The 16,684-nt window shown below is 50.6% G+C and overlaps 1 protein-coding gene across 2 annotated transcripts in view; it reads left to right on the top strand.

Annotated features, from left to right (window-relative positions):
- PRIMA1 (proline rich membrane anchor 1) overlaps positions 1-6,641 on the top strand; it is a 79,496-nt gene extending 72,855 nt beyond the window's left edge. For both annotated transcript variants that reach the window (XM_049898302.1, XM_049898303.1), the window contains one exon: positions 2,910-6,641. In XM_049898302.1, the coding sequence (XP_049754259.1) occupies positions 2,910-3,012 (103 nt within the window). In that variant the 3' untranslated portion in view covers positions 3,013-6,641. The remainder of the gene's footprint in view (positions 1-2,909) is intronic.
- The last annotated feature ends 10,043 nt before the right edge of the window (positions 6,642-16,684 follow it).

The following is a 16,684-nucleotide window of genomic DNA, read 5'->3' as shown; positions in this document are numbered from 1 at the left end:
TCTTACCAGGCTTAGGCTCTGGAATGCTCCAATCTGGGGGCGGGGCCAGCCAAAGGGGCCTGCTTTGTTGGGTGGGACCCTGCCCAGACTCCCTGCCTCCATTCCTTCTTGGTTCCCTATAGCTGGTCTCCTGCTTGGCCTTCTGAGTTTCCACTACCCCCCGGGTCCCAGGAGCACCAGGCATCTCACAGCCAGCAGCTGGCTGTAGAAATCTATCTCGCCTCTTCTCCTGCAAGAGAAACCCTGCCGTCTTCCCACGGCCACGTTAGAAAGGGGGAACCCTGGTGCCCTCCGGGCTGCCCATTTCCTTGGGAGCTCCAGACCCCTTTCTTTGCTTTGTTGATGGCTTGCCCTTGAAAGCCCTTAAGCCATGTCTCCCATGACCTGGGCCTGTTATGGTTGATTTTTTTAAACCTAAACCCAAGATTTAATACATATTAAGGAGAAATGCAGTGTGGATTTAGGCCCAGAGTGTTTGACTGCGTGTATTTTCCAGACCCCTGAATCTGATGTCCATTCTCCCCCTCGTATATTGAAGATAAATTTAAGAATCCCACTTCAGTCCCTCAGTGGCCTCATGGGGGACAGCACTTGAGTGTAATAAAGAACTACCAAACCCCACCCCACCCCCATTCCCCAACCCCAAGTTTTCCAGGTCATACAGACTTCCTGAGTCAGAAGTTAAGGCCACCCAGCAACATCAGAGCTGCTTCCAGCACCCCGGAGGAGGGTGGGAGGGCCAGGAAGGGAGATGGCGGAAACAGGAGGTAGAGCAGATCAAGGCCCAGGGGCAGAGACAGGTGCAGCAGACACTGCCCACGAGCCCAGGGGCTCTTCTCAGAAGCCCTGTTTCGACCAAGGCAGCAGGTGTGAGCCCAACAAACCCGGAGGTTCCAGAAGGTATAAGTGAGCATCTATGTAAACGAGTTCCTCAAGCCCCACAAGGTTGGAATGTACTGGCTTCTAAGCCAGAATGAGGCAGAGTTCTTGGGGGACTTCTCAGAACTTTTGTGACTCTCCCAGAGGAGGGCAAGGCAGGCTTTCCCAAGCTGGTCTGGCTACGGAGCCCGTTTTCAGGGGAACGCCCTCTGGGAAGGCTGATTTCACGAACAGCCTTGTGGACTAGGAGATGGCAGCAGCGGGCGGTGGTACAGGCACCACCACAAACCAGCTGGGGGTCCTTGGGCAAGTTACAGCTCTCCTTAAGCCTCAGTTTCCCCCATGAAATGAATCTCTTAACTCCAGGCCTAGCTTCTTCAGGGAACCATGGTGAGAAGGGACTCGAAAATACCAGTCCTTTCTACAAAGCATAATCCTCTATGGAAGGAAGTGTTGGTTTGTGCCTTGCGTTTCTAGAAGAAGGCATAATGGCTGGGCTTGGCCACCTCACACGAAGTGCGTTTGGGTTTCTTTGCTTATTTTTGTGAGCTCTTTCTCCTGCAAAAGGGGGCCATTTCTAGATTTGATCTCAGTGTGTTGTCTCTGAACAGGCTTGTGGCCTGGTAATCCCACCCCATGAACCTACTGATAACGACCTCACAGATCCTCCCTGCCCTAAACTAATTCAGAAAGGCCTTTACCCCATAGGCATCAAACTAGTCACCAAATATGAGTCCTTCTCACGCTGGGTTTGGGGAGGCTCTGAGGACAATTGAGAAGAGAGCAGCAATCAGTCCCCAGGCTTCAGACAATGACCATAAATGTTCAATTAGAGAGCAGACAACAAGGGCTAGTTCAGACTCAGCCTGTGGTCACTGGGGACACAAGAGGTACCTGAGCAGTGGCCCTGTGGGGCTCAGATCCACCAGGAGACAGCAGTATTGGGGCGTGGAACTGGGCTATATATAATATGCTGCCAAGACCAGGAAGGCCAAAGCCTCCCAGGCCTAGAGCTAGAGGCCAAGGCCCTCCTGGAAGATTCAAGGTAGCAGGTAGGATTTGAGCCCAGCCAGAAAGTGGTATTGTGAATTCAGAACCTCAGCAAGTGTGCCAGGGTCTTCTCAAAGCCTCCCTCCCAGGCCTTCCTGACCTTCTTTCTGCATAGGGGAATGGCTTTTGAGTTAAGTGGCCTCTGGCCATCTGGCTCGGATCATTGTCATTGTCACCATCACCATCATCACCATCAATCCCATCATCATCATCACCACCGTCATCAGACACCACCACAATCGCCACCTCCAGCATCATTACCGCCACGCTCATCACTATACTGCTATTACCATCATCAACACCAATACCGCCACCACCACTACTTCCCCACCACTGCCATTACCACCACCGTCAGCCCTACCATCACCACTGTCGTCACAACCACTAATACCACATCCACCACCATCACTGTCATCACTGCCACCATTGCTACCGTCACCACCCCTTATTGCCATCTCCATTACCATCACTACAACCATTGCCACTAGCATCACCATTATTGCCGTCGCCTTCATCACATCTTTCATTTGCCTTGACCACACCGAAGCTAGACTGCAAAATTCAGCCACTAGCGTCTCTCCTGTATTAACTGTCTGCACCACCCAAATATTCATTTTCAAGTCTGTACACTCATAATCAAAGCGATCAGTCAAAGCCCTAACGCTGGGCTGCCCATACTTTCTAATTCATCCAGAATAGTCCCTATGTATGCATGTTATCCCTGCTTCATTATTAATGGCTCCCCCCTTTCACTCTTAACTGCACCCTGACTTGCATACAAATTATATGGTCACCCTAGCTAAGACCGCATCCAGCTTCTGACTGACCCTACGAGGACCAGCAGTCCCAGGATGCCAACCCAGACCAGTCTGGTGGGCTTCCTGCTGGGAGTCTCACAGCTGCTAACTGGGAGGCAAGCTATTCTCCACGCTCGCTCGTTGGTAACTAATGGCTGTCCTGCCCGTTCCACTCACTTCCAGGAAACCACTGAGAAAAGACGAAAACGGCACGAGTGTCGCTGAGTACCCCATGACCTCCTCCCAGAGCAACAAAGGGGTGGATGTGAACAACGCGGTGGTGTGAGTCTGCAGCCCTGGACCCACTGGCCAGAGGGATACCTTGGTGGCACAATGGACATGTGAAAGCAGGGGGACATGAGCAGACCCTGGGCTTGCCCAGGACTTCACAGCCTTGCAGGCCTTGCATCTCCCAAAGAGGAAACCATCCACTTCCCAGCCCTGCCGCATCAGCCCACCGGCCTGGGCAGCGCAGACACAGGCCCGAGCCAGGGACCCTGCATGCAGCCTGCGGAGGCATCCCTGCCTGTGGCTCTTCCTAAGCCTCTTCCCTGTCTTGTGCGTGATCCACTGGCCATCCCCCAGCACTATCTAAAGCACGTGCTCATACAGAAAGGCGGGAGGGCAGGGGTAATCTGTCTATCTGTCCGCTGCGACAGGGAAACATCCCTTTTAGTTAAAAGAAAGGCAGCCCAGAGTCCACCTCCAGCTGAGACCCTCCCCTCTGCCAGGAAGCCCACCTGCTTCTCTGCTGACCCTGCAGCTCCCTTCAGAAGCCACTGGCACAGCCCTGAGACCCCTTCAAAGGTGCTTCCACACATCTGCCATCCCCTTCCCTTGCCCTTCCCCATCTACACTGTCCTCAGCGCCTGCCTTCCCCTCTGCTCCTACCAACGCCTGAGCTGGGCCTGCCTGCCCACCACCGAGGGCTGTCGGCCCCATGACCAACCCACTCTGGGGCAGTAAAGCTCGTTTACACTCGGGGTGGTGTCTGACCTCCTGGGGCAATAGTGACTCCAAGCCCTAGGCCCAGGGCCACCAGGAAGGACACCTGTTCTTAGACACATTCCTAGACCCACATCATGGAAACTGATGCATCCCTGTGAGCCAGGCCCTGCCTTCGCTCAGCAGAGCCCACCAATGTGCCAATCCCTTGCAGGTGGCACTCAGGCCCTCCTGATAGACCCTGGCCCCTGCCTCGTCGAGAAGGAGGGGGTGTCCCCAGTGTCTCCCTATAACAGTCTCTCTGTGGTCATATGTTCTGAAATTGCTGAGCAGTCTGGACTGGGTGGCAGATGGAAGGCAGAAAAGCGGGGAGGGAAGAACGGACCCCCCAGTCTTGGTCACCCCGCCTGGCTGGCCTGGTCCCCAGGGCCTGCCTGCCCCGAGGGGCACATTGCTAGGCCCAAGAAGCCAGCAGCCTTGTGACTTTGTGTCCCCTTGTGCACTGAGAGGACACTTGTGATCCCATGAGTCCCCTCCCCTCCCCCCACACTTGCCCAGAAGGAACCAGACACATTTAATGGGGCCACTATGGCCACGTAGGGATTTACCTGGGTGGACCCATTTGTCCCCCAGACCCCCATGGAAACCAGTGTGGTTCTCTGGCCACAGAAATTGTCACCCTCTCCAACCCAGGTGAGGCTACACCCACTACAACCCGGGTGAGGTTACACCTTTGCCAATCCAGGTGAGGTTACACCCTCTCCATCCCAGGCGAGGCTGACACCCTTGCCAATCCAAGTGAGGCTGACAAACTTGAAAGCCAATCTCCACATGGGGGAACCTCAGAAGGCCCATTGTGCCAGAGACTTGTGCCTGTGCAGCTATCTGGGTGTCATCGTCAAGGAGAATTTGCTGTGACTGTAACCCACAGCCTGCCCCGGCCAGTGGTGCAGGCTGAGACCTGCCAGGGCACTCCCTCCCGTAAAGCTTTTTCCTTTTCTGCTTTCCATCTGCTTGAGGAATTGAAAACTTGGGTTTGGATTTGAGTTCTGCTTTTACATGCTGCCAATGGTCTCCATCCTTACTCCCCCACCTAGCGAGCACTTCACAGTGAGCACGCTTGGTGGACAACCTTGGTGACCCCGGAGAATACAAACCCCAATGACAAGGGGCTAAGAGATGTGGGTCAATGGGACGGTAGGGCTGAGAGACCCAGCAGACCCCACTCCTCCCACTGCTTACAGCCCCTGGGTGCTTGCTGCCCCCCACCCCCACCCCTGGTGCCCTTGGCAGACACCTGGGCAGGTCCCTAGTCCTGAGCACACCCCCATCCCCTGCTTAACCGATGAGAAAATGCCGGTGGCTTTGAGCCAGTCAGAAACTTGGGAGTGGTCAGAGAGGACAGCATCAGCTAGAGGGGGGTCCTAGCTGAGCACTTGTAGAGTGCCAGGGCAGCCAGTCCTGGAAGGACATGAGCATGGGTACAACCCAGCTCATCACAAGCCCACCCAGTCCCACCATCCCCAGCCTTTGACTGAAACCTAGGAGGGTTGATTCTACAATTAGCCTAATCCTCCATGGGTGGTGCAAGTGGTAACCTGCTTGGCTGCTAACCTAAAAGGCTGAAGGCTCAAGTCTACCCAGAGGTGCCTTGGAAGAGAAGCCTGGTGATCTACTTCAAAAACATCAGCCATTGAAAACCCTGTGGAGCACAGTTCTACTCTGACACACATGGGGTCAACATGAGTCCAAGCTGACTTGACGGCTACTGGCCTAACCCTCCAGCCCCAGGCAGGAACCTCCTCCCTGAGCGTCCCTCATGCTGTGGGACCAGGATCCCCTTCCCGGCACCACGACACAGCCGGAACTCTGTTAAAGGCTAACATTTGCCCTGAAATGCCCTCTAAATTGGGTTTGTAAAATCCCTTCTCACCCATTTGTGAAAATCACAGGAAGAAGCCAGTTTTGGACAAAAGGAATGACTTGAGAATAATTCCCCGCAAACCCAGAACCAGCCATTCAGAAGAGACATCTCACGGTGCAGCGTAAGGATCCCGCCAGGTTTTTAGCTTAGAGACTGACGCCGACATAAAACTGCACCTGCCTGGTGCTTGAGCTTAAAATTTGTCCTTAAGAAATGTACCTGCAGACTCCAAACTGACCAGTTCTCCAGTGAGCCCGAGCAGGGCGGTAGAGAATGGAAGGTTCATTCGTCCTCTGCATTATATCAAATAGGTTATTTCTCAATCTATGGTCTCATAGTTGAGACCAACTTTAGAATTTAATGGCATCTAGAATCCCCCAAAGAGCCCTGGTGTCACAGTGGTTGAAGAGCTCGGCAGCTAACCCAAGGGTCAGCAGTCTGAATCCACCAGCCGTTCGGCGGGTGAAAGATGTGGCTTCTGTAAAGATTTACAGCCTTGGAAATCCTGTGGGCAGTTCTACTCTGTCCTGTAGGGTCAGCATGAGTCAGAATGGACTCAACGGCAACAGGTTTGCTTTGGTTTGGGATTAGAATCCCTCAGAGCCTTTGGGTGGTCCTTAGAAGCTTCTAAAGCAAGTTTAGGAGGAAAGACTAATAGACGTAAAAATATAGACACATATATTATATATAGTTATATATATTTAAAGATATATATATAAAATTACTATTGTCCCTGTATCTATACAAAATATGGTTTAAATCGCCCAGCTAGCGTGAGATATCTAATGCATGAATGTAAATATCCCACAATCTGCCTTCTTAACAACGAGCCCAGTGTACAGGGGAAGCCGACTTGTTCCTGGGAATTCAGCCTCAGCGGACAAATGCACAGTCGAGGCCGGCTTGTCCTCCAGCAAGCCCTTTGTGCGGACTTGGTGCTGAACTGCCGCCTAGGAAGCCCGGCCGGCAGCATCGGGGGTGTGTGCTGTGTGCTGCTCACGAGGAGAAAAGCACCGTGACTTTTTTATCTTCAATAAAAATATAAAGATGGCTGTGCGTTGTCATATGTAGTGGGCATTGGCCCTGGGCGTGGGGTGGAAGGCAGGGACCAGAGTAGAGCAGGAGGGGGCCTGTGGACTTTGTCCCTGAACTGCTGTTGTCAACCAAGGGCTGGGCTTGGGAGCCTGCTTATGCCGTTTCTGTACTGCTTTCTCCTAACACCACCAAAGGTCGGTATTTGGGGGAATTTCTAAGGTACCGCCAGTCCTGCCCTCCGCTCTCCCTCCCCCCACCTCGGTCCTTGAAGCAATCAGGAATAGGTTGACCAGCCATCCCAGTTTGCTGGGCGAGGGGGTCTCCTGGGACACAGGATGTTCTGTGCTAAAACCAGGAACATCCTGGGGCAAACGGGAATGAGTTGGTCACCCCAATTTGACACGTGCTCCTGGGAGTCAGCGGGGCAGGAACCAGCTGGTGGCGCAGGAAGAGGCTGGGGCATGGGCCGGTGGCTGCTTCAGGCCTCCTGCTATGTCCACCCCACTTCTAGACCTCAGCGCCCCAAGGGGCAGGGCGGTCTGCAGTGGCCCCTTACCACCAGCTGCATGGAGAGTCACAGCCTGCCTGCACCCCAAACAGAGAGGCCCCAGGAACCCAGGGCCCAGCCCAGGTGTCTTCTCTCTGGCCCAAGTGGAGCCCCACTGTGGGCCTGTACTCTGCCCTCCTCTTTCCAGCCTCCCCTGAGGCTCACCTTGCAGAGCAACCCCTCCCTTACTGTGAGGGGGATGTAGGAGGAAGCTGTGCAGCGTTATGTCCCTGCCTTGGGAGTGAGGACACAGGTCAGGGATGGAGTGTGACAGCCAAGGCCCCCCAGATGTCAGGAAATGGGCGGGCCTGGGGTTTGAACCCAGACCTGGGTGCCTGCAGCACCTGACCAGTGGACACAATGAGGGGGACCCCCCAGCCCAGACAGTGTCACCCCTTAGTCAGGGCACCATTGGGCCCTCGCCGCAGCCCGGGTTTCCCATGGCTCCAGAGTTAGCTCAGGTCGGGGGAGGATGGGGGCCCTTCGTGCCCAGGGCTAGGGGTCAGGTATTTCCCCAAACTGACCCACAGCCTGGGGGATGATCAGCTCAGTACAGCGGCTCCAGGGGGAAGACCCAGGTCCCAGGTGTCTGGGGTCAGGGGAGTGCAGGGGAAGCTTGGAAGTGTCTGCTGCAAACCAACCAGCACTCATTCTGGAAGGCCCCTCTGACCCAGGGTTCCGTGAGCTGCCCGGTGCCGAGAACTCTCAGGGGACCTGGCTTCCAACAGGCACACATGGATGCAGCCATCCCTGCTGTCATTGCTACTTGCTGTGGTTCATAGAAGCGGCTGTGACTCTGCCATTGGCCACCCAGTGGAGCCTCCCTTGGAGAATTCAGCTGGACACCTCGGGCCTCTACATGAGCCTATGCACCCAGCCTGGGCATCTGTCCACACAGCCGCAAACCTGGAGGCTGGCAGGGTACAGGCAGGGGGCCAGGCCTGCGTGTGAGGCCCACAGGGCCCCTGGAGTGAGGCAGACCAGCCTGGTAGGGGGAGGGGCTTGCCAGGCACACAGGTGCTGCTGATGGGTGTTCAGCACGACTCCTCACAGGTGCCACTGCACCCCCTCCTTCCCCCCGTCCACCTCGTGCCTCTGGAACATCTGGTTGCTGGTTCCAGCTCCAGCAGCCTGTGAGCTTCATTCACTCATTCATTCATTTGTTCCTTCCGCAAATACTTAAGAGTGTCTGCTGCATATCTGGGACCACCTGAATGTGAGGATTCAGCTTCCCTGACCCCCAGGTCCCCAGTGGAAGCCTCCGAGGCCCCAGCTCCTCCCCACCTTCAAATCTGGTGTGTTCTGCCGCAGCCTGCAATCTGCTCTGTAAGCCCACCTCCTCTCTCCCAACGGCTCCCCCGTGTCCCCCACCCCCATTTCCTGCTGCTCTTTCCCTCCTGCAGCACCTCCTCATTCCACAGAGCACTGTCAGCCCCAGTGAGCTTCCTCATGCTATCCACAGCCTTGGTCGTGTGAGTCTGGCTCTGAAGGCCCGCCCTGCCCTGGCCTGCTGCTGCCAGCCTCCTCCTTCACGGCTCAGCCCCGGCCTCCTCCAGCCTCCTCCTTCACCACCGCTCAGCCCTGGCCTCTTCCTTCATGGCTCAGCCTGCCGTCCACCCCACAGCTCCCCACTGTGCAGCAAACTGCACTGCCTGCGAGTCTTGGGCTGGGCTTTGCTGTCTTGCCTCTCCCTCCAATTTCTGCAATATCTGCTACCCAGGTCCGTCCCAAGGCTGCCCAGCCTTGAACACACAGGTGAACACAGGCCCACACCTGCACAGAGCTGAGCAGTGTCCCTCTGCACAGGCCCACACGGCCCTGGTGTGGAGTTCTCGTGATCTGCCCTCTCCGCTGGCAGCCCCTGAAAGCCTGTGTCCACTCACACCCTAGATGTTGACCAAGGGCCAATGCTGTGTCTGGGGATACAGAGAGAAACAAGACAGATCTGCCCTCCTGGTGGTGGTGATGAACCTGCAGCGTTCACCCAGTGACACCCGTGTGGCAGGGTGGACCATGTGGGGCAGCTTCCCAGCGCTTCATTATAGGCCTCTTTGAACCCTGCCACCTGCCTAGGAAGTACATAGCAACACCCACATTGTACAGGAGAGTAAACTGGGGCTCAGAGAGGTTAATAGACTTACCAAGGGCCAGGAAAGCAGATCTAGCTCTGCGTGGCTAAATCCCAGGCCCTCTCAACCTGGACAGACTTCAGATGGTTCATCCCCGCTAGATTTAGTCAGTTAACCTCCAAGCCCTGGACTCAGCCTCCTTAGGGCCAAGGGCTACACCTCAGAAGATAACAGGATGCCCAGCCTCCCCGGCCCCTGGGAGCCCAGGACGCAGATCCTCAGATCTAACACGAATTGATTAATACATGACTCCTGGTGAGGCCTTTCCCTTCTCAGAGACTCGGTTTCCCTGTCTGTAAATGAGGGCGATACTCCCTGGCCGCTGCCTTCCCAGGATGTGAATGTGAAGGGACTACAATCGCCCCAGAGCTCGGCTGTCGGGTGGGTCCCAGACCTGGCAGCTCAAGGTCGGAGTAGCTGGACTTCTTCCCCAGCCTGCAGGAGCCTGGAGCCCTCCCTCAAGTTCTGCATACCCCATGTGTGACTACAGATCCCACAGGACTGTCCCTGGTCCATACCAGACAGACCCTCACAGGGTACCCAGCCTTGCTTCCTAGGGCACCCAGCCTTGCTTCCACAGCCTCCCAGAGGAACCTCCATGTCTCATGAGATATTTGTATATGGACAGACTGTATAGGAGCTTTGAGCAGAGGAGTAGAAGGAAAATTGATTTCTCACTCAATGCCAGGCACTTAGGCTTAGAAAATACCCCCTCAGCCCCTGGGCTGGAACCAGAGACAGGCCTGAGACACAAGTGGCCTCTCTTTTCTCATGGCCTGGCCCCTGGGCCTCTGGCCTCTCCTCAGTCTGACGTACACAGCCCCTTCCCTGTCAGGTCCAGCCCAATATACTGAATGTTGGGCATGGTGGGCTGAGGTTCTCTCAGGGCCCAAGCGCCTGGTGTGGCCACATGCCTGGTGTGTCTGTGGGTAACTGTGTGAAGTCAAGAGGGTCTGTCTGAGATGGCTTCTCAGGTATGGGGACAAGTAACAAAATTCTCCACTTCCTCCCCCCCACCCCCATAGTTGCACTGGGCTTTCATCTCCCAGTACCCCTAGAACTACTGTTGGGGCATTATCACCACTGCCTTGGCCACAATGCTTGGTCCTTCAGTGTCATTTCCTCCACAAAAAAAGTCCTTGGCCCAAGGACTGTGCTTCTGTCCCCAGGCCAGAATCCTCTTCTCTCCTAGCAAGTTTCCCTGGAGGGGAAGTGCTCCTGTCCTGTCAGCTCACCTCAGCCAAAGTTCATCTGGAGCCACCAAGAGGTTACTATAATGGTGAACCCTAAATGGGATGGCATCCCAGGAGCTTCCTGAGCAAAGGTATCCCTCTCTTCTTTGCCAAGGCTAACCCACTCCATCCTTTCATAAGGCAATGAGGGTCTACTTGACATATGGGAGGAGCCTGCTTTTAATTCTCCAAGAACAAAGTTTGATCTGATGTGACTTGCTGTCTCCACCATTAGAAGTAGAAGCAACTGGAAGCTTTTATATTTACATCCCCACTCGACACCCCCTAATTAAAAAAAAAAAAAAATCCACCTTTCCAGACTCCCTGGCACACAGGGATAATGCTGTTCTGAAAAGGGATTCCAGAGAGGCAATGCCTTGACCCAAAGAAGGTGGACTTCTGGTGGTGGACTTCAGTGGGATATGTTCTGCACAGGTGAGGTTACATCCCAACACTCTCCCTAAGTGCACCCAGCCCACAGAGACTCAGGTCTCACACAGGAATGCAGTGGGGCCGTGACAGAGATTGCAACAAGTCCACCTACACAGGTCATTCTGTGGGGTCATTTTGAGTGTGTCCCCAAAGAGCAGGCTAAGGCCCAGTGGGGACAACCGCACCCACCCCTCATGAAGAATTGGGATGTGAATATCCAGGTGGGGCTTGCTTAATGCCATTGACTTTTACCTGGAGGTTTCCCGTAACCTTTCATAGGGGACATATTCTCAGGGGTCCATGTGTTCTTTATGAGAATTTAGTTTTGTATTTCATTTTGATGCCAGACTTCAAAAAAAAAAAAAGTAGAAGCAGAGTCTGGATCATGGGAACATTGCATACCAATATCTCAGTGCCCACGTCTGGCTCCCAGCCTGTCAGTGATAAGTAGCACTACTGTAATTGTTGCAAGTGAAGAGAAAAGAAACTAGATCAACACTTTGCTGGCTTCACCTCGCCTCTGCTAGACCCTCCATGGTGGCACACCCCAGCCTTAGCCATGAGCTCCCTCTTCTCGCCATCCACATTTTCCCTGTTGCTCTCACTGAGTCCTGTGGCCTTAAATTCCATCAAATGCAGATGAATCTCAAATTTATACCTCCAGCCCCAACTTCACAAAAAAATCTCCAGAGTTGAGTATACCCAACTGCATAACTCATGTAAGAAGCCCTGGTATTACAACTGTTAAGCACTTGGCTGCTAACCAAAAAGTCAGAAGTTCGAACCCACCCAGCCTCTCTGCAGGAGGAAGACCTGGTGATTGCTTCCATAAAGATTATAGCCAAGAAAACTCTATGGAGCAGTTCTACTCTGTAACACATGAGGTTGCTATGAGTTGAACACTGACTCCATGGCACCTAATAACAACATGCCTTATGTAGATAGGCATCTTACCACAGCCAAACAGAACCCATGGCTCTCCCTCCAAGACCTCTTCATCATCTGCTCTTCCTCCTCTCCATGCATGGCCTCAGTGTCCACTACCATTCCTCAGCCCTTGCAAGCCCCAGTAGTCATTCTTTACTCCTGTTTCCCTTGAATCGATGGCCAAAAAATCAGCAGATCCTATCAGCTCTTTTTCCAAAGCACCTTAATGTCATCTACTTAACCCAGCATCTGCCCTCAGCTCAAATCACTGTCACTCTCACTTGGACTACAGTGACAGCCCTACCTCATCTCTGCTTCCACTCCTCCTGCTCCACAACCCAGTCCCACAAAAACCAGAGTGAACAAAGAAAACTACAAAACATTATTGCAAAAAACCAAAAGAGACCTAAATAAATGGAAAAACATACCATGCTTATGGATAGGAAGACTTAACATTGTGAAAATGTCAATTCTACCCAAAGCAATCTACAGATATAATATAATCCTGATCAAATACCAACAGCATTCTTTAATAAGATGGAAAAACTAATCAATTTTATGTGGAAAGGAAAGAGGCCCTGGATAAACAAAGCACTATTGAAGAAAAAGAATAAAGTAGGAGGCCTCACACTACCTGATCTCAGAATCTACTATACAGCCACAGTAGCTAAAACAGCCTGGTACTGGTACAAACAATAGATTCATCGACCAACGGGACAGAACCCAGAATCCAGACATAAATCCATCCACCTACAGTCAGCTGATCTTTCACAAAGGACCAATGACGCTGGCAAATATGGATGTCCATCTGTAAAAAAATGAAACGGAATCCACACCTCACATCATACACAAAAACTAACTTAAAATGGATCAAAAATCTAAATACAAAACCTAAAACAGTAAAGATCATGGAAGAAAAAATAAGGACAACACTAGGGGCCCTAATACCTGGCATAAAGAGCATACAAACTATAACTAACAATGCACAAATACCAGATTTACTAGATAACTGGGAGCTCCCCAAAATTAAATACTATGCTCCCCAAAAGACTTCACCAAAAGAGTAAAAAGAGAACATACAGAACGGGAAAAAAAATTTTGGCTACAACATATCTGACAAGGGTCTAATATCTAAAATCTATAGAATGCTTCAATACCGCACAATACAAAGACAAATAACCCAATTAAAAAATGGGCAAAGCATATGAGTAGACACTTCACCAAAGAAGGCATTCAGGTGGCTAACAGACACATGAGGAAACGCTTGCGATCATTAGCAATTAGAGAAATGCAATTCAAAATTACAATGAGATACCATCTCACCCTGACAATACTGGCACTAACCAAAAAACCAAAAAATAATAAATGTTGGAGAGGTTGTGATGAGATTGGAACTTTTATAAACTGCTGGTGGAAATGTAAAAGGGTTCAACCACTATGGAAAAAGATATGGCACCTCCTTAAAAAGCTAGAAATAGAAATACCATACGATCCAGCAATATCCCACTCCTAGGAATATATCCTAGAGAAATAAAAGCCGTCACACGAATAGACATGTTCATGGCAGCATTATTCACAATAGCAAAAAAATGGAAACAACCTAAGTGCCCATCAACAGATGAACAGATAAACAAATTATGGTACATACACACACTAGAATAGTATGCAGCAGTAAAGAACAATGATGAATCCATGAAACATCTCACAACATGGATGAACCTGGAGGGCATTATGCTGAGTGAAATAAGTCAATCATAAAAGGACAAATATTGTATGAGACCACAGATTCATTATACCAAAAAGAATTGGTCGATGTTCAACCATTTCAGGAGGTGGCATATGATCAGGAACAAATGGTACTGAAGGAAGAAGTCCAAGCTGCACTGAAGGCATTGGGGAAAAACAAGGCTTCAGGAATTGACGGAATATCAATTGAGAGGTTTTAACAAACAGACGCAGCACTGAAAGTGCTCACTCATCTATGCCAAGAAATTTGGAAGACAGCTTCCTGGCCAACTGACTGGAAGAGATCCATATTTAGGCCTATTCCCAAGAAAGGTGATCCAACAGAATGCAGAAATTATAGAACAATATCATTAATATCACATGCAAGCAAAATTTTGCTTAAGATCATTCAAAAGTGGCTGCACATTTCATAACCTGGAGGAACCTGGAAGGCATTATGTTGAGTGAAATTAGTCAAATGCAAAAGGACAAATATTGTATAAGACCACTATTATAAGATCTTGAGAAATAGTATAAACTGAGAAGAACACATTCTTTTGTGCTTATGAGAGGGGGGAGGGAGGGAGGGTGGGAGAGGGTTATTTACTGATTAGTTAGTAGATAAGAACTACTTTAGGTGAAGGGAAGGACAACACTCAATACAGGGAAGGTCAGCTCAACTGGACTGGACCAAAAGCAAAGAAGTTTCCGGGATAAACTGAGTGCTTCGAAGGTCAGCGGAACAAGGGTGGGGGTTTGGGGACTATGGCTTAAGGGGACTTCTAAGTCAATTGGCAAAATAAATACTATTATGAAAACATTCTGCAACCCACTTTGAAGTGTGACATCTGGGGTCTTAAATGCTAACAAGCGGCCATCTAAGATGTATCAATTGGTCTCAACCCACCTGGAGCAAAGGAGAATGAAGAACACCAAGGTCACACGATAACTATAAGCCCAAGAGACAGAAAGGGCCACATGAACTAGAGACTTACATCATCCTGAGACCAGAAGAACTAGATGGTGCCCGGCCACAACCGATGACTGCCCTGACAGGGAGCACAACAGAGAACCCCTGAGGGAGCAGGAGAACAGTGGGATGCAGACCCCAAATTCTCATGAAAAGACCAGATTTAATGGTCTGACTGAGGCTAGAGGAATCCCGGCAGTCATGGTCCCCAAACCTTCTGTTGGCCCAGGACAGGAACCATTCCCGAAGACAACTCATCAGACATGGAAGGGACTGGTCAATGGGTTGGAGAGAGATGCTGATGAAGAGTGAGCTACTTGTATCAGGTGGACACCTGAGACTGTGTTGGCATCTCCTGTCTGGAGGGGAGATGGGAGGGTAGAGAGGGTTAGAAACTGGCAAAATGGTCACGAAAGGAGAGACTGGAAGGAGGGAGCAGGTTGACTCATCAGGGGGAGAGTAAATGGGAGTATGTAGTAAGGTGCATATAAGCTTATATGTGACAGACTGACTTGATTTGTAAACTTTCACTTACAGCATAATAAAAATTATATATAAAAAAAAAAGTGGCTGCAGCAATATATCGACAGGGAACTGCCAGACATTCAGGCTGGTTTCAGAAGAGAACATGGAACCAGGGATATCATTGCTGATGTCAGATGGATCCTGGCTGAAAGCAGAGAATACCAGAAGGATGTTTACCTGTGTTTTATTGACTATACAAAGGCATTCGACTGTGTGGATCTTAACAAACTATGGATAACACTGCGAAGAATGGGAATTCCAGAACACTTAATTGTGCTCATGAGGAAGCTTTACATAGACCAAGAGGCAGTTGTTCGGACAGAACAAGGGGCTACTGAGTGGTTTAAAGTCAGGGTGGTGTGCGTCAGGATTGTATTCTTTCATCATACCTATTCAATCTGTACGCTGAGCAAAAAATCTGAGAAGCTGGCCTATAAGAACGGGGCATCAGGATTGGAAGAAGACTCATTAACAACCTGTGTTATGCAGATGACACAACCTTGTTTGCTGAAAGTGAAGAGGACTTGAAGCACTTACTAATGAAAATCAAAGACCACAGCCTTTAGTGTGGATTTCTTAACATAAAGAAAACAAAAATCCTCACAACTGGACCAATGAACAACATCATGATAAACGGAGAAAAGATTGAAGTTGTCAAGGATTTCATTTTACTTGGATCCACAATCAACAGCCATGGAAGCAGCAGTCAAGAAATCAAATGGTGCATTGCATGGAGTAAATCTGCTGCAAAGGACCTCTTTAGAGTATTGAAAAACAAAGATATTGCCTTGAAGACTACGGTGTGCCTGACCCAAGCCATGGTATTTTTAGTCACATCATATGCATGTGAAAGCTGGACAGTGAATAAGGAAGACTGAAGAAGAACTGACACCTTTGGATTGTGATGTTGGTGAAGAATATTGAATATACCGTGGACTGCCAAAAGAACGAACGAATCTGTCTTGGAAGAAGTACAACCAGAATGCTCTTTAGAAGCAAGGATGGCGAGACTGCATCTTACATACTTTGGACATGTTGTCAGGAGGGATCAGTCCCTGGAGAAGGGCTTCATGCTTGGCAAAGTACAGGGTCAGCAGAAAAGAGGAAGACCCTCAATGAGGTGGATTGACACAGTGGCTGCAAGAATGAGCTGAAGCATAACAACAATTGTAAGGATGGCGCAGGACTGGGCAGTGTTTCATTCTGTTGTGTATAGGGTCGCTATGAGTTGGAACCAACTCAATGGCACCTAACAACAACAACACTATTATAAAAACCCAAGAAAAGGTTTAGAAACAGAAAGAAACAATCTTTGATGGTGTCAAGAGAAGGGAGGGGTGGGAAGAGGAAATCACTAACTAGATAGTAAAGATAACACACAATATAGGGGAAGTCAGCACAACTTGACAAAAGCAAAGCCATAGAGGCTTCCTACACACATTCAAACACCTTGAGTGACCAAGTTACTGGGGTTGAGGGCTATGGACCAGGGTCTTGAGGCCCATCTAGGTCAAATGGCACAAAAGAGTTCATAAAGAAAATGTTTTACATTCTACTTTGGTATCAT

Source organism: Elephas maximus, chromosome 10 (assembly GCF_024166365.1).
Source record: "Elephas maximus indicus isolate mEleMax1 chromosome 10, mEleMax1 primary haplotype, whole genome shotgun sequence".
In the NCBI taxonomy this organism is placed as follows: Eukaryota; Metazoa; Chordata; class Mammalia; order Proboscidea; family Elephantidae; genus Elephas; species Elephas maximus.
This window is presented reverse-complemented; position numbering and strand designations above follow the sequence as displayed.